At 43.3% G+C, this 25,708-nt stretch overlaps 1 protein-coding gene across 8 annotated transcripts in view; it reads left to right on the top strand.

Moving 5' to 3' along the window:
- Window positions 1-25,708, top strand: part of Piezo2 (piezo-type mechanosensitive ion channel component 2) — a 376,519-nt gene that overhangs the window by 134,681 nt on the left and 216,130 nt on the right. For all 8 annotated transcript variants that reach the window (XR_005496481.2, XM_063277327.1, XM_039097390.2 and 5 more), the window contains one exon: window positions 13,132-13,257. Coding sequence is in view for 7 of the 8 variants with exons in the window: in XM_063277327.1 (XP_063133397.1) it covers window positions 13,132-13,257 (126 nt within the window). In the remaining variant the exon portion in view is untranslated. The remainder of the gene's footprint in view (window positions 1-13,131; window positions 13,258-25,708) is intronic.

Genomic DNA, 25,708 nt, shown 5'->3' with positions numbered 1-25,708 from the left:
ATCACAGCATCCCTCCCTCCTCTCTTCCTAGCCTCACCCTTGTAAGTCCTTCCCCCCATGGTCCTCTCCCCTTCTCTGAAGGAGAGCCTCCCTTGGGTACCACCCTACCCCAGGGCTCTAGTCCTATGAGGACTAGGCACATCCTCTACACTGAGGCCCAGCCAGGCAGTCCAGGTAGGGGGGAAGGGGATCTAATGGCAGGGAGCAGAGACTGAGGCAGCCCCCACTCCACTTGTTAGGGGACCCACATGAAGACCAGGCTACACATTTGCTATAAATGTGTAGGGGGCTTTGTAACAGCAATATTAAATAAAGAGTCTACCATCCCATGCTAGTGCCAGCTCCAGTGGGCCACCTGGCATCTGTGGGCTAATTTCATCTCAATCAGCAAAACACCTTCACCCAACTCCATAAGTTCCCAATTTCCATCTCATGTCGCCTCCAGCTACTCTCCGGGCCCTGCAGCGATCTTGCCATCCATCTAGTTCTGAAGGCGGTTGCTGTCACGCCAGTTCCATACAGAGACCACCTATCTGGCAGCTCTTTTATTGAAGACTCCGCTCGCGTTCCCCGCGTCCAAGCCCTGTGGTCATAGTCACGACTCCCAGTAACCTGTTAAAGTCAACTGTAATTTATCAATCAGATTTATATCTTAAATTCTCATTCCACAAAACGCCCACACAAGAAACTCACAACCAATTGATAATGATGTAAACTGCCCACCTAGATAAGACAACTGTCCTATACAAATCCATCCCTTATGAAATATCCATAACTACCTGCGGCCCTTTAAGGCCACACAGATCTGGGTTGTCCTTCTCTCCTCCATCCTGGTTCTTTTTCTTCCCTCTCTCTCTTCAAAACTCTGTGCCAGTCTTACTTTTTCACTGACCAGTCACAGGCCTTGCCTTACCTTATGTCTGCCTTCACCTTCACATCAATCCACGGGGCCTAGGTTCAGCTCCTGTATGCTTCCTGGTTGGTGGCTCAGGCTTTGTGAGCCCCCATGGTCACAGGGTATCTGACTCTGTGGGTCTTCCTGGGGTGTCCTTGACCCTTCCCACTTGTTCACCTCTATCCCCCACTCTTCTACAAGATTCTCCAGGCTCAGCCTGATGTTTGACTGAGGGCCTCTGAATCTGCCTCCATCTGCTGTCGGCTGGTCTCTCAGGAGACAGTTAAGCTAGGTTTCTGTCTGCAAGCATAGCAGAGTATGGTCCATGGCGTCAGGGGTCGGCTCTCTCCCGTGGGATGAGTCTCCAGTTGGGGCAGTCACAGGTAGATGTCTCCTTCATCTGCTCCGTCTCTATCCCTGCATATTTTGAAGGTTCGGTGGGTGGATTGATGTCCCCCTCACTCTTCTGGAAGTCCTGCTTTACTACAGGAGGTAGCCACTTCAGGCTCTCTATATATACCCCTCTGGTAGGAATCTCAGCTACGGTCACCTCCACAGACTCCCCATATCATCTCCCATTCCTGGCCTCCAGCTAGTCACCAGAGATGCCCCTCCCCCATGCCAAGTTCCATGCTCACTCCTAGACCTCTCCTGCCACCCTCCCCACACCTGATTGCCCTCCATGTCTCCCTCCTCACCTCCTCTCCTACCCAGTTCCCTTTCTCTATCCACCTCCATGACTATTCAGTTTCCCTGATTCCCATTACCGCCTTCAAGAGTACCCATCCAGTGACGTAATGACCTTCAGGTCCCACCACATAAATGTCTCAAAGCCTCCCACTAGTTCTGTCCTGGGAAACAAGCTTTCTACGGCAAGCCTTTGGACCAAATTCAGAATCCAAACGATGGTAAAAGCCATGAACAATATGCTCATGCATTAGTTGTGATACCTTTCTGTTACAAGCCCAGCATTGAGCTACATCAACAGTGTGTTCCCCTCAAGGCCAAGGACCTAGTATGTCCAGATCTATTGTGAGCTTTGGATCCTACACACACTTGTATGTCTATGTTTTGGTTTGGTCAATTCAAGTGACAGTGCCATATCTAGTTTCTAAGTCACGTCTTCCTGGTGCATGTAGTATTATTCTGATAATGTGGTCTCAGGGCACAGACTAAATGGTTTGGTTCTGTGCTGGAAGCATTACAGTCTGGGTGTAATGTGCCCAGCACATGATAGTGGTGAAGCAATTATTTATACCACAAACTAATTATCAGATAAACAATTAGAAGATCAACATTCCCCCATTGTTCTTGCTGTTTTCCTGGACCTCTCAAATGTGTGACAGAATTTTCTCATTCTCCCCCCATGTCTCATAAATATTATTTTAAATTTATCTTTGTTGCTATGTCCTGCATTTTGGATGAATAACTCAGTAACATCAAACTCACTAAATTTAGCTAATCTGGGGCTTAGTTTGTATAATGATCTGCTTAAGTAATGGAATGAAAGTATTTTTATGTCTGGGACTCATCTTTTAATGGAATGCCACATTTTTATTTATAAAGAAGTGTCTTGTTCACAGGTTCGGATGAGAAACTGAGCTTCAATTTCTTTCAGTATTTCTCTTAGACTGCTTTTCCGTGCTGTAACAAAATGTCAGAAGCTAGATGCTGTGAAAGGAAAGCAAATGGTGTCTTAGAGTTCCGTTGCTGTGAGAAGACACGACGGACGCAGCAACTTTCATAAAGGAAAACATTTCATTGGGGCTGGCTTACAGTTCATAGATTCAGTCTATTATTGTCATGGCAGGAAGCAGGGTGGCACAAAGGCAAACATGGTGCTAAAGACGTATCTGAGAGTAAGAGAGAGTGGGACACTAGGCCTGCCTCGAGCATGTGAAACCTCAAAAATCATCCTCAGTCACACACTTCCTCCAACAAAGCCACCCTCCCAAAAGAAGGCCACACCTCCAAATAATGCCACTTCCCGGTGACCAAACATTCAAATATATGAGCCTATGGGGACCATTGCTATTCAAACCACCACAGGGGCAGTTGTAGATATCAGTTTAGGAAGCTGGAAGTCCAGGATGAGTAGCTTCACCTCTTTCCGTTCTATTCAGGCTCTACAGGTGGCAAACTTCTAAAGATATTAGCATTTCCTATGAGCTCCACTTCCCTAAGGGTTCCTTTGTCTCTCAGCAGCATCACCCTGGGAATTGAACCTTGAGCTCACGGTTCTTTGACAGCAGTTACAGATGGGGCAGCAGGGAGAGCTATAGAAAGGCAACTGCCCCAGCAGCTGTCACCTGAAAAGGTCCATATGCATGTGATCAAACTCAGCCAGCTACATAATGGAAGGTAAGAAATGTGCCCCTCAGTGTCACATTTGCATTGGCAAGGCCAAAGAGACCAAGAACAAAGACAAGAGTATGCTCTCACTCAGCCTTAGGTTAGCAGTTTGGATTAAATATGTCAAGAGATACCATCAGTTTTTCTAAGGGTCAGTAGCAGTATGTATGGCTGTCTACCAGAAAATCATGGCGAGGTGGGTGTGCCAGGGATAAAAATCCTTTATTAGTGATCAAGTCTTTGCTAAGCTTGTGACTGTGCTGAAGGTAACTCCTGCCTTTGGGATGCTCACACGCTCCTGAGAGCAATCTACGTCTAGGCCAGATCTCAGTGGTTCTGTTCTGTGCCACACCCATCTCCCTGCACAAGCCCACATCTAGTCCTCCAACCAGGAGTGGCTGTTCTATCGTGTTCATACCTGAGCTCCTCCCCTGTGACCTTTACCTGTAGGAAGCTGCCTTGCCTTCTCCATACTTATCTCAGGTCAGCCTACATGAGTTTTCCAGTCAGTGCTGGGATGGCGTAGCTCACTTCTTCAGTCCTAAATCCTTCCTAAGGACTGTTCTGCATCCAACTCCCAAAGAAGCAGCTCAGGGCTCGGCTCCAGCTTTTATAGCTTTGACATTTGCTTTTTCCTGGGCCCAGAGCATCCTACAGAGTTCACTCTGCCCCTCAGCGTTGAATGGCAATTGCATCTATGTCAGGGACAAAGACACAAAGGATGAAGAGGACAGTGACTACTCACCCAACCTCGGGGTGACAGCTTGGAATATATGCAACCAAGTGCCAGCTTTTCCATGGAGCTGTGGCAGGAAGTATAGATGACCACCAGAAACTTCTAAGGTCAAATCTCTCTCTCTCTCAGTGCTATTTCCTGAACCCAACCTAGGACAGGAATTAATATTCCAGGGCCATATCCTCAAGTGTCAAAATCCTTATTCACAAGAGGTCAGAAGAGTCCCCTGGGGTCATTTTGTAAGGAAGGATATTGCAGAATCAAGTAGTCAGTTCAGAGAAGGGGAGGTGTGGACACACGATCCTGCAGCCTTCAATTCCCTTCCCATAGTCCTTGACTATCGATCCGCTGTGCACCATGGCTACTGCTTGCAACTCTTTCACTGAGACTCTAACACGTTAAGAGTTACTCAGAGTTTGGAGAAATGGCTCAGTGGTTAAGGTATTGGTTGTTCTTGCAGTGAACCCAGGCTCAGTTCCTAGCATCCACATGATGGCTCACCAACATGTTACTCCAGGGGAACTCCAGTTCCAGGGGATCTGACATCGTCTTTTAACCTCTGTGAGCATGAGGCATACACATGCTGCAACACATATATGCAGGCAAAACACTCATACAAATACAATAAAACAAGCCACATTTTAAGTTATTAAATAATGACATAAAAAGAGAGGAGGGGGAAAAACCTACCCTTTTCTCCAATCATAGGCCAGTCAAATAAAATTGAGTCTGTAGACTGGTGCTAGGGAGGATTGAGAGCTGGAAGAGGTAGGGATTCCATGGCTGGGTTGCGGGCGCACAGTGGAAACTCTGACTTCTCAGGAAAGTGGAAAGAACTGGAGAAACGAGGCTGTCACCCCTTCCTCTGGTCACTCCTGCACTTGGACATTAGCTGTCCTATGAATCACTGTCTTCATCGAACAGTGGATGTGTGCTGGAGAACAACCTCAGCCTGGTCGTCTCCTCCATTTCATTAGCTTGGTGCTAGTGGAGCAGCCATCATTTGAACTGCTGACCCTTTCATGTGCTTAACCTAGAAGCTTGGCTGCTTGGTTTGAGGCATCTTCTTCCAGTTGATAGCTGTCCCTACCCATCTCCATTTCCAGCTTAAGGAAAACCTTCAATTTTGTGTCAATGTATTTTTCATGTGTTTCTTTATATACCCACAAATGGAAATCAAAACAGACAAGCAAAAGACCACTAAGACCAAAACCAAACCAAGAGAAAAGAAAAGAAAAAACTGCAAATACTCCTTTTTAAGGGGTGAGAGCTTGTGTCCACTTAGCCTTGTCAGGGTTGGGATCCCCTCTGGCTTAAACCTGCTCAGGTTTTGTTCATGCTACCACAGTCTCTGTGAATTCATGTGTGCACCTGTCCTGTTATACCTGGAAGACACTGTTTCCTCAGAGTCATCACCATCTCCGGCTCTCGAATTCTTTTTTCTTCCTCTTCCACGGGTGGCACTGAGCCCTGAGGGAACAGATTTGGTGAAGACTTCCCACTTAGGTCTGAGTGCCCCAGAGTCTCTTACTCTCTGCACAGCAGCCCTGACTTTCTGTGTTAGTTACCATCTCTGAGAAGAGGAAGCTTCTCTGATAAAGATTGATTGATGGGTGCAGTTTAGCAATATGTCATTAGGGATCATTTTATTGTCATGTTCTTTTTGCCGAATAGTAGCCTAGGTTTGCCCCTAGGCTACTCTTTCTAGCCTCAGGTTCTTGGCCCCTTTAGCAGTGTTACGCATGGCTCTTCTCTCATGGAATGGGCTTTAAAGCCAACCAGAAAGTGGCTTTAAAAACCTACTTCCTATATGGACTCTATGACATGACAATAGTTTTGGGTGTATTTTTTTTTTTAATTTTAAGATCTCCATTTTAGGAAATATAATATCAATAAGCAAAAACTCTGTTTAAAACTCAAGATACGATTTATTTAGAAACATTCCACTATCCCACTTAGTTACTTAATTCCTGTGTTAGTTTTGATTTTCTTTTCCTTTGTCATCCAGTTGGTTGGGGAAGCACTGTGTGCCCAAGGAGTGTGGTGTCTAGCCATGGGTTACTGAGTGTGTCTCTCTGAAGGCATGCTCGCTTTTGGAAATTTTCTTTAAGTCACACCTGTTGCTTGTCCTTGTATTTTTGCCCCATTTCCTCATGTTACTGAGAGTTGATCCATTGGATAATTCCAGATCTTAGGCATATTGTCAAAGTTGTGGAATGTCTAACATATATAAGAAAAATTGAATAAAAACCTGACACAGTGGTAGAATTTGGCAAAAACACATTCTAAGAACTAACAATATAAATGAGATTTCTTATCAGGATTAAAGGCATGTATGGGAGCCCACCACTAACATTATGCTTAATGGGTAAGAGGTTTTACACTTTCCCTCTTAGATCAGAAATAAGATGAGGGATTCCTCTATTGGGAGCTGAATTATATCCCCCCCCCCCCAATTTATATTGTGCAGCCTTATTTCTGCTACATATGCCTTTCTTAGGGGAGGGACTGACATTCTTAAGGTTAACATAAACTACGGTTAGGTGATTCAAGTGGCTACTTAATCCAGTCTCCCTGATGTCCTTATAAAAGGAGAAGATTTAAGGTCACACGCAGACACCAGGGATGAGTCTCAGGATGTTCCCCATGTTAAAGTTGTCAAGCACATCCAGGGAGAGCCTTTGATGAAGATGCTCTGAGAACAGTTTGATCTTGGGCTCTATTTCCCAAAACTGCAAGAAAATAAATGTGTCCTTTAACCACAAGTCTGGCCAAGGATGCTTCGGATGTCAAGTGCCAGCCGCTCATGTGTGAGAACCTGAGTTTGGAACTTCTGCATCCATTGAAAAGGTCAGTGGTGACACATGGCCCTGCAAAGCTGGTGCCGAGAAACACCAAGACACACAGGTCCCTGAAGCTCGTTGGCTAGACATCCTAGCTGAATGAGGGAGTTTTATTTGTACTATGGGAGTATTTGTATTATGTTATCCCACTGTTGTATCTTGGGAGGAGATAACTATTTTCAAGGATGTGTACCTGGGGGTTCAATGTTACCTCACTATGAACGGCATGCTGGGCTTCACTCGTATCCATGTCAGAGTATACTTAGACGGAATTTGAGGCTGAGACTTGGTGCTGGCATGGGTTAAAACCCTGAGCTCATGTCAATGTAGGCTGTAAGTGAGGAGGATGGGAGCTTTGAGCTTCAGAGAACAGAATGTTAGGGGCTTAATGTGTTTGTCATCTTTCTTGGTCACCATGACAAGTACCTTGGATGACCAACTTATAACGATAAAAGATTCACCTTGGTTATTGTTTGGAGAGTTCCAGTTTATGATTAGCTGGACAACTGCTTTGGCCTGTGACACAGCAGTACATCTCACCTATTGGCCGGGATGTCAAAGTACAGACCAATAAAACAAAGTTGTATTCGTCACAGAAAATAGACAAGGAGCCAAGAGGCACAACGGGTACATTTACTTCACCTCCTTAGCCATTAGGCAGATACAAATGAAAGGTATGATGTGACGCCATTTGATGCCCGATAGAATAGCTATAAAAAAAAAAAAGTAAAATGTAGAGAAGAAACCCAATGTTGACAGAGGAAAACTGGAGACTCATACATGGTTGGTAAGAACGTGGAGTGCACACTTGCTAGGAAAGCTTGCTGATTCTTCCAAACCTTTCCATATAACGATAGCTCTGGTCATCACAGTTAGAGGCCCAAGTGCACTGAGGCAGGGCAACGGACACATGCACTCTCATTTACAAAGAGTGAAGAACTAACTGGGCTCCATGTAGACAAACTTTCACAGTCCTGTCAAACAGAAGCCCGTCCCAAGAGGCCACACGTGGATGATGGTGTCCACAGGGTGCATCTACAGAGGCACAGGGGCTAGGTGGGGGAGGGGAAGTGGGAAGTCTGTCTGATAGATGTGGAAGTTGAAGTCAATGGAAAGGGTGTTGGCACAACCTTGTGAGTGTGCTGAATGTTGCCGAAAGCGTTGTGAGAAATTTACCTCAATAGTAACACATCCAAGCAGAGCCATTTGCTGTGTCGGTCCTTACTCCTCTACAGTAAAAAACAACCCAAATGATAGCAGGACTGAGAACAGAGACAACGGCTATTCCCCCTGACTTCTGCTTCTACAGAGTCCGAGCTTTTGATTATCTCGGGGCTAATCAAATTCAGCTTCCTTTAGCCGAGTTTTTACTTCCGTGGCTAATCACATTCCCACACTGTATTGGTCCAGGAGTTAGAAAACATAAGGTGTATGCCTCATGTTAGAACACCTGTATTTGGTTGTCTTTATTGATGACGCTTTGAATCTTGAAGTGTCCTTTTTAACGGCATTTCCCTCTTTTGTCGGAGAACTGGCCCCCATGCCCAGGTGTGCTTTGGCAGAGTGCCATGCTTCTCAGACAGGGTCGCACAGTCCCCGAGAAGAAGGATGCAGGAGGGAAGTGGGCACGAGAATTACAATAGCCTGCGGGGCTCTGATCAGTGACTTCCTCTAGTACATGTTTTGTTGACTGTGAATGTAAGAAATACTCAGTTTGCGATGGCTCAGTATTTTAAGTGAAATTTGATTCTTGATTGTATCTGCTATTGGCTTTGACTTCTTTTTGTTGTTGGTGGTGGTTTGTTTTTATTTCTTTTGAATCTATCCATTTTGCATTGCATTATTCATTTACTTTCTATCTTGTATATCCCTGGGTCGCTTGCATATGACCACATGCATGCCTTGTGTCTGAAGAAGTCAGGAGAGAGTATCACTTCACCAAGCATTGTAGCTACAGATGGTCATGAATCACCATGTGGGTGCTATGAAAAGATCCGGGGTCCACTGAAAGAGAAGAACTGCTTCCTCTGGAAGAGCAGGAAGTGCTCTTAACCACAGAGCCATCTCGTCAGCCCTCGGCTTTTGCTTGTGACTACCATGAAAGTTACATAAAGTATCTTCTACTTAAAATAATTGACTATAAATCACAACTTTATTTCAATCACGTAGGAAAGCCATACTTTAACCTCATAGTCCATCCCATATTTATTGTCACGATTTATGTCTTTACAAATATGTGCTTTGGTTTGTTGTTGCAGCTGTACTTTTCATATTTTCCATTTTAACTTTATATATTAATGGGAGCTAAATTTGATTTATACACCACCCTAAGAGCATTACAAGTATTCTCAGTTTGGCTGTGTACCCATCTATGCCTGCGAGTTTTATGGACCCCTGTTTTCGAGGAATGTTGGCCGGCATCTTTTCATTCCTGGGGAAGAGACGACTTTAGCATTTCCTGAAAGGCAGGTCTACACAGTCCCTCAGCTTTTGGTAATCTGCTGAGTTCTCTGTCTTTCCTTGATGTTTTAGTCTCGCCTTTTCAAGGATGAAATGTTCTTGGCACATAGTTTTCCACCAGAGCTTTGAGTGTATCAATCCATTTGGATTTCCAATGAGAAAGTCTTTTGATGCTGCCAGTCTTCTAGAGGAGCCGGGGTGTGATAAGCCATTTTTCTCCTTCTGCTTCCCAACTGCTGATGTTGTTATTTCCTTGGGTTCAGGGTGGAAGCTGAGAAAACAGACTTCAGATACAGAAGCATGAAAATGAAAGCTTTAGTTCTGAGCTCCCAGGGAGGCGGCCAGTTCAGGATCTGAACCAAGTCCCTGAAGGGAGATTGTACAACATTTTTAAAGATGAGAACACAAAGTTGAGGGGAGCTGAGGGGAGCTGCAGTGTTATCCAGTTGTAGTTTGACATCATGGGTTAAGCCAGGGAGTAACCATTGGAGTCTGGGCTGTATCCAGGGCACCTGGCTTCAGGATCCTTAATTCATTGTCCTAGTCATCAGGTACAGAGTTCAGAGTGACAAGGGGACAAAGGGGCAGGTCAGTAACATCCAGTTAATTAGGGCACAGGAGGCAATTGTTCATGTATTTATGTACCTTAGTTTAGAAAATAGCAATTTCTATATTCTTCACCGGTTCATAGACAATTAAGAAAACATTTGGAGATATATGATAGATGCTCTTTTCTAGGCCTGAGAACATGAACTTGTTTGGGCCTACCAGCAAGATGGAGATGTCCTCGAGATGGTTGGACCCAGACAACTGTTTATAGCAGAAGCTCTACAGCTATAAGGGTGTTCCTAACTCTCCTGGGGCCTGGACCTTGAATTTAGTTCCTCCCTATCATTAAATGGAATCTGAAAATGAAACTTAGAATGAGTTTCTTTTGCTAGTTCCTAACAGTTTTTTAAGTTTTAAGAATTTGAGAAACAAAATACCATGACCAAGACAACTTATAAAAGAAAGTTTTTAATGTGGGGCTCATGGTTCCCGAAGGTTCAAGGTCATGACTGTCATGGTGGAAAGCATGGCAGGCATGGGGCTAGAGCAGTAGATGAGAGCTCATGTCCCGGTCCACAATCACACCTAAGTCCACAAGTGTTTCCTCAGTATGGAAAGCTGGCTGATTTCACTTAGTTTTCTTGTAGATGATTGACCTTTGACTTGGCATTTTCATGTTCTTCTTTTCTTTGGTGTCTGCGCACTGGAGTTTTGTTGTTTGTTTTCGTTACTTGCTTATTTATGTTCTGTGAAGCTTATTACTTCAACACTTCAGGAAGTGATCACTGCTCCTCACCCCCACAGGCTTCAGGGACTTGTTGAAGGGAAAACAGAAAGCACAAACCAAAGCCCAACAAGAAACACTGTGGAGAGTGAGCTGGTTCTCCAGGCCACGTCTTGTAAACCTCTGCCTTGCTCTCTCTACTTATCCCTTCTTTAGAGTCTTATGCTGTCGCTGTCCCTCAGCCGGGTTTGGAACTGAGAGCCTATAATGCATTTTCATAGTGCGGAGTCCCTGCCTACTACTCAGTTCCACTCCTGATCCCTAACCAGTAGAGACTATTTGCTGAGATGGACACATGCTACTGAGGTCTGCATGCTTGTACACAAGCTCCTACGAAAGGTAGAGGTACAGGAAACTGTCTACAGATGGAGAATCGGCAGCTCAGGGACGCCATCAGCTGATTGTGGGCATGCTCAGGTGGGAAACATTGTAGGACTCCCTGTAGGCTTGCTATTCAGGACCATGGCTGGAAATGGGGAGCCACAGTTGAGCTGAAGGGCACTCTTCCCTCTTTTCCTCATCCTTACCTATTTCTGGTTGGTTCCCTTTGGCCTGCTCCTTCTTGATGAGGTGAGACAGAAGTGAACTGTCCAGGGTGGAACCTCACAGGAAACTAGACACTCACACCTTTCCAGATTTTTCCAGAGGGAGAAGGTGCAATCTACTCTTTCCTGGCACCAAGCTTTGTTAACTATCTGAGAGGTACTTTACTCATGTTGCAGGTGATAGGATTTTACTCAAATATATATTTAAAATGTTTACTGAAAACCCAAAGCATCCTCTCTCTCTGTGTGTGTGTGTGTGTGTGTGTGTGTGTGTGTGTGTGTGTGTATGTGTGTGTATGTGTGTGAGATTTTTGAAAGTTTAGGTTTTCTCTGGTATCTATTTGAAATTTCATTGAGTTTATACACTAAATTCAAGGCAAACTTGTATCTTTATCATATACTATTATGTGAATATAACTTATCTCTTTTTTATCCATATAATTTTATACTCCCATAAAAGCCTTATGCATTCTTTGTTATGCTAATTCTTAGGTAATTTTTATTAGCCAAGATTCAATCAAAAAGTAGTAATGCCATGGGAAATCTATGATCATGTGACTCACGTGTTTTTCTGCATTTGATTTATTTCAAGGAATTGGCTTACAGAATTGTATGCATGAATTGGCTGACAAAGTCCTCAATCTTTAGTGTAGGTCATCAAAGAGAGGTGACGGGCAGCTCAAGTTCACGGGCCTTTAGACTGAAGCTCCTCTCCACAGGAAGAATTTCTGTTGCACAGCCTGACTCTCTGAGATAGGGATGTCCAAGAGATAAAGAATAATCCTCTGCGTTAGCCTTGGTTTACTTTGGACTTTGTGACAGTGTAAACTCTCATCAGGACCTAGATTAGTGTTTAATCAAATGGCTTTGTCCTCTGTCTGGGCGAGTGGTCATGTTCACAAAACAATTACAAAACAGCTGTGAATGCTCACTAACTTGTGTCTGATTTTGTACCTTGCAGTTGCTGATGTAGTAGAGCGTATCCATTTTTGTAAGATGATCTTGCATCTGAATCCCTTACTGACTTTTCATATTTGCTTTCCCAGTTGGTCTGTAGGCTTGGCTTGGCATTCTGTACAGACGCTCATCATCTGGATAACAATCCCATTGATCATACTCTAGGCATGTAATCCCCATCGTCATTAAGACTTCGCCTTTTCTTTCTTCATGACACTGGCAGCCCCCTGTGATGATGGCATTTGGATTCCTTGCTCATTCTCTGACATCCATGGGTTGATGTCTAAAAGCCCACCATAAACAGATGCTCACACAGTCAACACTTAGTCAACATTCAAAGATGGCTCCTTGCACTCTTAGTTTTCTTTGCTACTCTTTGAAATCATTAATGCTTTTGTGCTTTTGAACATTATGAAATGTTCCTTTTGTAGTATCAAGAAAACTGTTGAGTCCATTAGTATGTGAGTTTCACATGGACTTCTCATTTTAAACACATTCGTTCCTGCATAGTAAATTTTGATAAACTGAACAAGCTATATTTTACTTTATTTCAATGGTTAATATTCTTTATAATTTATGTCTATGTCCACAAGTGAAATTGATTTATAGTTTTCTTTTTTTAATCGTTATTTAATTTGGAAATAGAACTTACAACTTTGTAAGACATTTTAGGCTCCTTTCTTCTTATTTTTTTCTTCCTTAAATGTTTTCTAAGGAGAGGGTTATGAATCCCTTCTGGCTGGCAGCATTTGTCTATACAGTTTTCTGAGTCAGTATTTGTAATCCATCATAAAACGCCCTATAGTAAACAGGAAAGCAAGATTTCCTTTGTAGTGAATTTTAACGGGTAAAAACCAATTATATAATATTGCAAAAGAATTAAGCTGTCTTTTGTCAGCGGGTTTATAATTAAAATAAGAATTACATTGCCTCACTTTTGAGCGAGTGTTGGGGCTTCCTTTTGGGTGGCAATGTGAACACTCCCTCACACTCTGGTTCTCCCTCCCCAGGACACACAGGGCGGCTGCTACAGTCCCTGTGCATCACCAGCCTCTCCTTTCTGCTCCTTCACATCATTTTCCACATCACACTGGCCAGCCTGGAAGCTCAGCACCGCATCGCACCCGCTTACAACTGTGAGTACCAGCCTTGCACTTCCTGTCATGTGTGTGTGCGCGTAATGCAGCCGCCTATTGTCACACACATGGGAATCATGATTGTGCTATGGAATTCATTGTCATTTTTGGTCATTCAACAGTCTAGTATAGAATAACATATGTGTGCATGTCCAGACATAGGATTTGCCATGGAAAAGGAGGATGTGAGCCAAAGAATGGATCTCTGATTTAGATATTGGGATCCTACCTAATTGTAAAACATAACCATGGGTCTCGGCTGTAAGACAAGAACCTCCAATCTGTGAGAGCACAGAAGATTAGCAGGAGGACATGGACCGTGACATACACAGTGCAGTGTTTGTTGTGTCTATGGGAAATGACATAACTGAAAAACTGGGAGTCTTTCAGTTGGCGTCTGTGAGGAAGCAAATGTCTTACTCAGAGTATGAACTTATGATCTGAGAAAGTCAACATATTTACTCTTTTCTTAGCTATTATCTTCCCAAAGTAAATCAAACTTCGGTTTCAGTAGAATTTGTATTTGTCTCTTGAAAAAATAAGCATTTTAAGTAGGTGGAATCCAATCCATGTGTTTTCAGTTAGAACTAAACGACTCTGAGATATTCGAAATGGACTATAATAACAGTTTTGACTTGTCAGTTTTTCTTTGAGGAACCCATTTGTGGCTTTGAAATTTCCTGAACTTTCATGAGCAGAAGTATAAGGGATGTGAAGTAAACATTGCCTTCCTTATAAAATAAAAAGTTCAGAATTTTTCGTGCATCAAAGGGCGTTAGCTTAAATACAGTGTAGGACTCTGTGATGGATTTTACAGTCATAAATTATTCATGAGCCTTCCATGTACAGCGTTTAGACATGTACAGAACTAAGGATTTATTAGGTTCAAAATTCCTTTGATAGCAATCCCTGCCCAAATCATAGTTTTATTTTAAATCTATATTTTAAGATACAGATGTTTTCTTTAAACTAGAATGTAACGTATAGATCATAAAATCCATCCAACTTAAATATACAATGCAGAGCGGTTTTTTTTAACATATTCAAAATTGATGCAGTTATTCAGAATGCTGGTTTAAAACACAGTCTTCATCCCTAAACACATCCCATACCTATGGAGAGGTATCCCCCAGTGTCCTTTTGCAAATATTCTCACGTTGCTGAGAGATATAGAGGATCCACCAGGTACATCAGCTGAGGTAATGAATTTCACTCTTTTTGAACTCTGTGTATTTCTGTATTTGCTTACATTGAAGCTTTCCCATAATTCTACGAAGATACAAAATGCAACATTAAATGACAATATAACGTTCTCTTTACCTTTATTACTGTGTTTACTCTGTGTATGTTCTTTCATGAAGTGTGGGTAGACAAGTACAACACACACACACACACACACACACACACACACACACACACACACACACACTTTGGTTCTTGTTTTGGCTTTTCTCTCATAGGCAACGATGCTTCAAGGCAGGGACTATAAGGGCATCTATTCATGCCTCTGTTTCCCAGGGGTTAGGAGAAGAGACCTCCTTGCTGCTGTCAGGGCTGGCCTCCTTCCTTCCCTCTTTCCTGTGGGTTAGAGTTGCCTCTCACAGCACTTCCTAAATATTTGTCTTCTGAACACCAGACTATTCCTATGTCCTCAACAGAAGCATGCGGCATTAGCATGTAAGTCACATTGCAGTAAAACTTGCACATCAGAATCTAAAGAGCTCCTCCCTTCCCTTTCCTTCACGGTCCCAGATGGAACACTCCTTTGCATAAATCTATAAACGGAAGTCATAATATCAAACCGTAGTTTCAACGAAACTAAATTCCAACTTGAAGCTTATTTGGATCAAAGTCAAGGTTCCATTTGGAAGTTCCAGTGTTTTTGATGAAGTAACGGATAGGAAAGGGCTAGGTAAAAGACTGAGTTTTAAAAACCCAAGTTATTTCCTTCCAGCCATAGGCACCTTGAAGGTGAATTTATAGACGTCATAAATTTCTTCTGAAAAGTTTTGCTGCTTCCTGGGCCAGTGCTGGCTCATCGGGTGCTGCAGGTTTGTGTTGGTTCGGTTTCCTGTGTAACATTAATATTAATACATTCTTGAAAAGGGATAAAAGAGACACACATACCTCAGAGCTTTGCAGCTCGTTTAGAGCCCAGGGTCAGCATGGAGGAGGTGAAAGCCTAGAGAATGTTTAATGGTCAAATTATAGAAACTCCTGAAAGCACAGTGAAGCCAGGGAATAGGGATACTGCCTTTCCATTTAGAGTTGGCTTTGCATTCTAATGTGATGTTTATCTAGTGGATGGAGTCCGATGTCACTGTCGGGGCTGCAAACACAAAGCCTGTTAATGTCATATAGCAAAACCAGAGACTGATTTAACCTTTGATTTAAACATACATCAATCAGTCAATCAATCAATCAATCAATCAATCAATCAGCAGCAGCAGCAGCAGTAGCGGCAGCATCATTGTTTGGTTTTTGCAAGACAGCCTTGGCTGTCCTGGAACTTGCTCCTTAGACTAGGCTGGCCTTGAACTCACAAAAATCCAGTCTCCCCAGTGCTAGCATTAAAGGTGTGTGTCGCCATGCCCAATCCCTTTAATTAATTAATTTTTGGTGCATTGGTGTTTTGTCTGCATGTATTTCTGTATGAGGGTGTTGGATTTCCTGGAACTAGAGTTACAGACACTTGTGAGCTACCATGTGGGTTCTGGGACTCTAACCCAGATCCTCCAGAAGAGCAGCCTTGCTCTTAATCACTAAGCCATCTCTCCAGTTCTAAACATCAAATTTTTAAATGAAAAGACAAATTTCCTCTTGGTCATCAGTGGCACACATGGTGAACACATTCCCTGTCTTCAAGATGTTGGCAAAGGAGAAGAAAATGTCTCCAACAAATGGTGTTCGAATCCAAGACCACCAAGTGCACACTTCTGTGTTTTAATTATGTTTTCTTAATGACTTGTTTCTCTATTTTAAACTCATACCTTTACCCCACTATGGTAAAAGTCTCCTACATCTCTTAGGAATCCAAGACATGTGTTTGCGGGACAACAGTAGCATTTATAAATATTGAGCCCTTGAAAGCCCTCCTCCCCCTGGAGTCCTATGAGTATTAACTGGAAGCAGTGAAGAGATTTTTCAAGCCACCACCATTTAGCTTTTTACTGGTTGGCAGATTTCTTAAAGGTGCCATTGTGCTGAACTGAAACATAATATTTCTCTCTCTCTCTCTCTCTCTCTCTCTCTCTCTCTCTCTCTCTCTCTGTGTGTGTGTGTGTGTGTGTGTGTGTGTGTGTGTGTGTGTGTGTGTGTGTCCTTCCATCCTCCAAAACAATGTTTCTATAGGTAAGCAATCAGTAGGTTGGGGAGACAGCTGTAAATCTCCCCTAAACGTGCTGTACCACTAACTAAAATATTTTCATTCTGTCAGAACCACACTACTTAAATAAATGTGAATCTGGTTTCGATTATGTCACTGCCGATTACACAGGAGTGCTGTGTCTGACTCTGTGGTGGATATGTAGCCGTGTCAGAGAAAATTTCTAGCCAGGCCAGTCTGGATTTCTCTACTGTACAAAAGCAAAGGCGTGCTCTTAATTGAAAGAAACTTTCTAGTTTCGAAACTAGGCAAGAGAATTTCTGATCATTTTAACTATACATAAAAGCTTTCCCACAGGGTATCTACTAGCTTAAGATCATGGAGACCATGGCATTTTGGTACTTTTTGCTCATTGAAGACAAGATTTGCTCTATTTCATTGGGAGCATTCCATATGTCTCTGTGTCGTTATCACACCAAGCCTTTAGGACTAGCAGGGTCCTACATCTGGACAGCTGTGGTCTTTGCAGGCATCTGTAGCAATGGAGACAGTGAATAGGAGCTTTTGTGTCAGCCTCTGCCCAGCCACGAGTCCTTTCAAATCATTGCTCCATAGGACTGTTTGTTCTCCTTATTTCCCCAGGGGTGTCTTTTCTTTGTATAAAAACAGAGCAAGTGTGCAGGAACCACTGAGCAGGGACTGTAATGATAAAAGAAATAGGCTCTCTGAGGAAAGGAGAGTTGTGGGCCGCCATTGTACGTCTGAGCTGCACACCGTGCCCTAGAACCCACACACCCAGACCTAGCACCTCATCTCCCCTATATACATCCCACGTCTTAGCCACACACCCAGCTCAGAACCTGCTCTCCAATCTTCAGCTGAGGCTTGAATCCAGGGCGTCACACATGCTAGGCAAATGCTTACCACAGGCTGTGTTCTGAAGCTGAGATCTTGAGTACTGATCTGTTGGGGTCTCTACTCTCCCCTCTCTCTTTGCAAATCCCAACTTACCAGGTATTTAGGACACCTTCTTCCTGTAAGCCTCCAGTTGGACTTCAGACATTTCTAGTCTTAAAGAACTTAAGTGACTGGGGTCCACTCCACAGTCCTCTCTCGTTCCTTTGTCTTTACAATTGAGCAACTATTTCCTTCAGGTCCTTTGATGGCAGTGGTCATAGTTGGGTCTGCTGTCCCCTAATCATTAGACATCTCAGATCACTAAGCTTCTATTTTCCATGTTTGAAGAGTTCATACTAGTTGGCTCATGGGCAAGCATCTGAGAAAGACCTTAGTGTTTTTCTAGCATGTTCTTCCATTCCAAGAACATGCTTAGTGCTGAGACCCAACGGATAAAACACCTGTTTGTGATGGTCAGACCCGTGGGTTGCTGTGGGTCAGTGACATCACTCAATCCTGCTGGTTGTGGGATGGAGGACAGAGGAGCCTTTTGTCTATATTTGGCTCCCTCTTGCCAGTCTTCACTGACTTGTTTTCCAATGGTGTAGCCACAAACTTCACTTGAGCTTTGCTAATTATTAATCCCATTAGCTGCATCCAGATCCTAGGAGTCATGGTTATCTGATGGGTCTGTCCTGATAAAAATAACTATATTGCTAAAGAAAAAAATTTATTTTAATTGTTGTACATGTGTGAATAGTGTGGATGGGAGAGTTGATGTGAGTGAAATGAGAGGTAAAACTCAGGAGACGTTGCACACCGTGCATCTTGTAAGCTACGCGTTGACATCATTTTCTGTTGCCGGCTCTCATTGCGAGAGCTACCAGAACACTTGCTTAACTGGCATCTTGGAAGACCTTGCCCTTCCATCTTGTCCTCCTTGCTGCCCTTTTCCTGCTCCATTCGTTCCTTGACTCAACTGCCACAGGCAGCTCTTTTCTTGTCCTGATGGAGATTGTAGGTGCCACCCCCCCCCAACCCCAGTAAAACAATCTTTAAAAACATAGCAACCTGCAGCAAAATTGTGGCTGCGTGTCTGGCCATCCTTGCAAAGGTCAGCACAGTGGTCTAACTTCCTCTTATCTGCACATATCTAGGAACATGTGGGCATATATGTACCTTCTCAGCACACATGCAGTAACTGGTGTGCCAGAAATGATGGTTCCTTCAGCCCCTGGACTGAGGCAAATTGATTTCCATCCACGCACTTACTCGAATCTCTCAGGGCATTCTGGGTAGCAGCTGAGACAAATCCAGTGGAAGATGTGTTTGCTATGAGTTGGCTCTGGTGGAATTAGGGCTGAAAGAACTCTTGCAACTCCTATTTTCTAGACTAACTGCTCCTGGAAGGATGAATGCATATGGCTTCTATTGTCAAAAACCACACCCAGGCAAAAAGTGAGCTGAGGGGTTCACCCTGGGGAGAAGCAACACCCCTGAGGGTGAAACCCCGACCCATGCTGTGTCTGTCCATGTCTTGATTTATGTTGGAGAAGTAATCACAGAATAGTGTTTAACATACAGAGGTGTTTCAGGTAGAATTTCTCATCTTACTATGAGAACTTTTCAAATGGGTTTTATACTGTTGAATGTGATTGTAGATGGCTGTGGGCTACTCCTCTCTGTTCCTCAGTGTTTTCCACTAAAATCTGGAAGAGCACTGGCTCTCCTGTCAGTTGTGGGAAGGCTGGGTTAATCAAGTCTTCAGACATATCCCTGCCCTGTAGGGGTGACTATAAGTTTGTGCTTATTAAGTATATGCACCACCGTGATACCACTTCTGTGATCCACAGAGGTACATATTTACTGCTCAAGATCATAAATGATGCCGAGATGCTAGAACGAACTCAAGACCAAACATGCACAGTCACATTAAAAAAGTTAGGAAACGATGACTCTCGCATGTCACTACACACTTCTCTGCAACAGTCCTTGCCTATGTTTCAAACTAATTATGTACTCGAGGTTGTACCTCCACTGTGCTGGAGGACGGGGATGACTCTGAAAGGTGATATCAAGAATTCATGCCTCAGAGGTCATCTGTGTAAACCACGGGTCAATGGTGATCACTACAGACAGACAACTAGGCAAGAAGCAGAGAATAAGAGACCCCAGAATGTTCAACCCTAAAGGGAATAGATGGATGGATGGATGGATGGATAGATAGATAGATAGATAGATAGATAGATAGATAGATAGATAAGGTAGGTAGGTGATAGATAGATAGATAGATAGATAGATAGATAGATAGATAGATAGATAGATAGATAGATGAGGTAGGTAGGTGATAGATAGATAGATAGATAGATAGATAGATAGATAGATAGATAGATAGATAGATAGATAAGGTAGGTAGGTGATAGATAGATAGATAGATAAGGTAGGTAGGTGATAGATAGATAGATAGATAGATAGATAGATAAGGTAGGTAGGTGATAGATAGATAGATAGATAGATAGATAGATAGATAGATAGATAGATAGATAGACAGACAGATCGATCACCCCCCCTCCTTTCAAGGCTCAGAGATCAGTTTGGAAGAGGGGGCAGATGGTATGTAACAGCCAGAGGTGGTAAATAGCTACAAGGAAACAGTATGTGCTCAAGACCTGTGCAAGTCCAAGACAGACAATGTCCCAGAATGGATAGGGGAACTGGGCCTGAAGGCCATTCCTAGACAAGTAGCTATTGGCATTTGGTGGCTGCTAGGAAATGAACGTCATCCTCCCTAAGAGTATAGCCCCTGATAAGTCAGCCATGCTGCAGATGGAAATCACATATCAAAGCATATTATGGCAGTACAAATTAGCCTTGATAGGAAGAAAATCAAAAAGGAAAACTTGGGCCTCCCAAGTGTTGGGGAAGAGACAACGAACATGCCCAAATCACATTGAGTGAAATTTTCAAAGAATTAATAAAAAATAAAAATGATAAGTTTACTGGAGTGTTTGATACATACATATGCACTCACATACATTCTCTCTGTCTCCCTCTCCTCTCCCCCTCTCTCTCCTCCTCTCCTCTTCTCTCTTACTCTCTCAAAGAATGTGTATCTTTAGCAACCCTGGGTCCCACTCCATGAGATGGAACCCATACATGACATGGCTAGAGTGACCAACAGCCTGAGATGGGAAAACATACTACTGTTATTCTGCTAAAGGAATATAGCAATAAGATTATCATAATGACATATATCTGTATACATAACTCAGCATACCACTCAGCCCTTAGTACAGAAGCTTCTTACAGTGGGTCTTAGTTAACAGAAACCCACAACTGGACAATGTGAGGAAGTGGCAGACTCAGGAATACTCAGTGCCAAACATGATGTCATCATCATAGCCCTGGCTTCAGGCTCAGGGACCTATGCAGGAGCTGTGGTGGAGGACTCCAAAGGAACAGTGTCTTCAAACATAGCAGGACTGATACACACAGGACCTCACAGAGACTGTGACAATACACATAAGACCCGCACAGGTTCAAACCAGACAAAATCCCAGCACTGAGAAGGGGAAGTGGACACAAAATTCATCTCTAACCAAGAAGCTGATGCTTGCTTGGAAAGGGAAAATCAGTTTTCTCTAATGCTATGGTTAGTATGTCAACCACATTACAAGGCAGGCAGACTTCATGGCTATGAGCAGGTGCTAACACAAATAGACGTGTGTGTGTGTGTGTGTGTGTGTACACATGTGTCTGTATGTACATGTGTGACTGTACATGTTCATGTACCTGTGTGTATATGTAGTTTTTATTTTATTTTGTTATTGTCTTACTAATTTCCTTTTTATTTAGTTTGTTTATTTTGATTCTCATTTTTTTTTTGTTGTTTTCTGACTGTATTTTTGTTTTGAGAGGGAGAGAAAAATAGCAAGTTGTGTGGGTAGGGAGGTAGAGAGAATCTGAGAGGAACTGGGGGAGGGGAAAATTATGATCAAAAGATAATATATGAAAAACTTTTAATAAAAAGATAAAAAACCCAGTTTAAACATTCCAAACTTCAGAATCCCTTCAGTCTTTAATATAATAATGATGATAATAATAAATCTACTGGAGTTTTTTATGCGCGCGCATGCACGCGCGCGTGCGCGCGCGCGCACACACACACACACACACACAGAATGTGTATCTTTAGTAACTCTCTGTCCTCTTTCCAGAATGTTTTATTGTTCCTCAGTGACCTGGAAACCATCACCCCCTGCTGTAAGGTCCCTGCACTGAGAGTGGTATGGATGTCAGGGTTCTTTAGACCCCTCTCAATCTCTCATCTGTCTCAGAGATTGCCACTCCGCCCCATGCCTTCAGCTCCGAGGAGTACATAATAAACACACCACCTCAAAATTTCTTGCCTTTCCATGTTATAAATTACTAGAGAACGAGGAAAAGGAACCAGCATTCCTACGTCTATCTTTCTACCACTTTTATCACCTAATTTAATCCTTGGTAGGTATCTTAAACAGACTAAATAAAGGATTAAATTAGATGACCCTGTGGTAAAGTGTTATTGTCCTATCATTGGTGGAGAACACAGGGCCCCGAGATAGAGAATGTGTTATGTTAGTCCACTCCCCTGGGAGGAGAACCAGAATTCTAATTCAGGTCTCTGGACTACAGAATGCAGGTTCTAATATGCTCTGCAGCTTAACATCCTGGGAAAAATTTTATGGAGAGGTTGGGTTTTGATTACTTATATTTTGGAGAATAAGATCAGAGTGCAAAAATATTGGTGGTTATGCTAGGCCAATAGACAGGTAAGCTTATATAACCCTAGTCAGACTATTAATGGTCAGAAGTGACAAGCTGTAATTTACTTGGCAGATGATATTAGTTGGCTTTTGAGATTATCTTCATCCCTTCAGACATACAGATATATTCTGATCTGCAGTCTGATGAGATGATCCACACTAACATTCCTCTTTGCCACACTTTCCATGATTTGTGGCTCTGGCCATGCCCCTGTATCAATATGCTTATAGCCAGGGTCTCGTGGTTTGTCCTTGATTTGGGGTTGAATCTTGGGAAAATAGCTGAAAAAAGAAGATTATGCCTGAATATGTAAAGCAATCGCCCAACAAGCACGGGCTATTATGAGAAATCTCTTGAGGTGTGAGTTCCTGAGCTCCTGGTTCCTGAGACTGTTTTCAAATAACACCCTTCAGTTACCCAGTAGACTTAGAGGTATTTGAGACAGTTATGATATCACATCATTCCAAAGTTCCTCACTGTCTGTGCCCTGCTCAGCCTGGCCAATGTCCTTTGTGGCTGAGGGTGTCTTGCCAGGGGGGATAGTTGAGACCTGACGTGTACCACTACAGATGGCCTGCAGCTTCCTTTTTCTGCTAACTCTTGTGGTTTGTACTTGAAAGGTGACCCATTCACTCCTATGGAATGGGCTTTAGGGAGGTGATTGGATCCTGTGGACTTAATCAATGGATCAGGCTCTTGATGGATTCACATCACAGTGGTACCACAGGGCAGAGGAGAGGGGTGGGTAGAGGTAGGGTCTCCTTGGTGGAAGCAGATGTTCAGTGCTTACTCTGGAACGAGAAATCTTGTTCCCCTTGCTTCCTTTCTCTCTGCTTTCCTGTTACTCTAGAGTAAGCAGCTTTGCTCTGCTAGGGCCCTCTGGCATAGTGTCTGCCTCACCATGACCTAGAAGAAGCACAGGAGCCAACCACTGAAGCGACTGAAACTATGGGTGGATTTATCTCCCTCTCTGTAGCTATTTCAGCTACAGTGACAGTATCACAACCTGTCACACCCATTGAAACACCTACTGGGTGTTAAATCATACAGATTCTAAAAGAGGAAAACATCACGTTTATACCCTAGTAGAACCTGTCTCTAAGTCCCCAAAGGCAGAGATGTCCTAACTTAGATTTTGGTTCTGTCTAGACACAGGATCTCTTTCCTTGAATGTCATTGCTTATCCCAAAGTAAGATGATACTAATAATCCTAACCCAGATTGCAGCTCCAGTGGGTTCTGGTTCCTTGCCTATTACTGTGTCTCATGTTTCATCATACCCAGTATGTTCTCTCTCTGTGTGTGTCTGTCTGTCTCCCTCTCTGTCTCTTTGTCTCTGTCTCTCTCTGTCTCTGTCTCTCTCCCTCTCCTTTCCTCACTACTTCTCCCTACCCCTTTCTCGCCTTTGTGTGTGTGTGTGTGTGTGTGTGTGTGTGTGTGTGTGTGTATGTGTGTGTGTGTGTAGAATACCAGGAATGCATGCATGCATGCATGTGTTTGTAAATCACCGCCCAGGTGTCATTGCTCACTGTATTCCAGATGTGTTGGATTTGTACCTCAGTTTATGGTGATGTGTTGCAGCACCCACACTGGTTTGCTCATTCACAGACAGCTCACGAGTAGCAGGAGGAGACTTGAGTTGTCATTAGATGTTTTTTACAAAGGACATGTAGACAGACGGATGATGGGATGTGAGGTGGCCAAGAGGAACCTGCCTCACACAGCTGCATGCATGTAGATCCAGAGCTCCTCGAGAAGCTGTGTTTCTATGTTTCTGTCCACTTGTGGCTCTTATCCTGGCTTCCACTACCAAGTCCAGCATGTTTCAGGTTCCCCTTTCATATCCATCTGCATTTCGTTCCCTGTGTCCACCCTCCATGTGCTGTTGCCATTTCCTTCTCCAGGACACCTTACCGATGATCTCCCTCAGATGGATAAGCACAGATACCTCTGGTGTCCTCAGACAAGCCAGTCATCGCCCTTGGCCTGTGTGAGCGCTGTCCTCCTATGTTCTTTCACTAGAACATGATTGAATTGAGGGTCCGAACTCTCAACTCTCATACTTTATTCATTTTTTGGTAATGGGAAATGAACTTGTGAAGAGATGAGTTTCAGTGACTCCCTTGAAACACTGTATAGTGCTGGCACTGAACCTGTGACCTTGTGCACACAAGGGAGATTTATATCCACAAGCCTCCTTTTACATTTAGCGATTGAGTCAGTTTCACTGTGCTGCTTAGGACAGTCCTCCTCCCCCAGCCTCCCAAAGACTTGGGTTAACCAGGCCTGCGAGCCATGACCAATGTTGAGTGAGCCTCCTCATGACCCAGGCTTAACTGTGAGTGATGCATGAGAGCAGCTGCCACAGACCAAAACTTGTCCCCAAGTACTCCGCTTAGTGCTATCCTCTGCTGCTCCTGAAGACCCCATTTCTCTTCTTTTCAAGTCAGAAGGACATAGGTGCATAACATATTTTTACTTTTCTTTAAAATTATTTCTCAAATTAAGTTTCTTGGTATTTATTTTCTTTGCATGAAAAGATTTTTGCATTACCATTTTGGTCTGCACAGAACAAGGTGGGCAAGTCCATCCTGAGGGAAAGTGAGTTTCCACAAGAGGCTTATAAGTTCGGGGAGGAGGGCATGCTCCTGATTGGCAGCAGTCATCCCAATAGTCAACAGCTCCCACATCAAGTCCACCAGTTCTTGTCAGATAAGTCACAGGACATGAAGTTTAAAGTGATTCGGGATTGATTTTGTTTGCTTAAATAACAATTTCCCTGACCTCAGTTGCATGACTCAGCATTTCTGGTGTAAATTATTTACAATAAAAGCACTATGGCGCGTCTGTGTGGTATGGGAGTAAACTCAAACTCAAATTATAGGCAGAGGGCACAAAACCATAACTGTGTGTTTCCAATTTACCGTACAACTGCAGGACATTTCAAGGGCATAATGGAAGCCACAAGATTGGGCTAAGTATAGTCACGACATTCCAGAAAAAGTCCGCTTGTGAGTTCTTTAGATTTCCTACAGAGCAATGTGTGTGGCAGAGCTTCGGTCTGTGCATTTTCAGACGAGACCAGTCTTCCCTACAAGCAGGAATTTGGCAGTTTAGACAGACAATTCTCTTGTTCTTACATTTTAGGGCTCAGGAAGACTGACTTGTACAATTCACACTTCATATTCATCTTTTTCAGAGACATTTCATTGTTTCTCGGTGATTCCTCTTGCAGAATATGGAGCTGTGTAAGATTATTTATGTTAAGAATGTTACTGTAGGGATGGGGATTTAGCTCAGTAGTAGAGCGCTTGCCTAGGAAGCGCAAGGCCCTGGGTTCGGTCCCCAGCTCCGAAAAAAAGAACCAAAAAAAAAAAAAAGAATGTTACTGTAAAATCACACATGCATTAAATATATAAATGGT

This window comes from Rattus norvegicus, chromosome 18 (genome assembly GCF_036323735.1).
Source record: "Rattus norvegicus strain BN/NHsdMcwi chromosome 18, GRCr8, whole genome shotgun sequence".
Taxonomy (NCBI): domain Eukaryota; kingdom Metazoa; phylum Chordata; class Mammalia; order Rodentia; family Muridae; genus Rattus; species Rattus norvegicus.
Note: the sequence above shows the minus strand (reverse complement) of the source record. Positions and strands in the feature narration are given on the sequence as shown.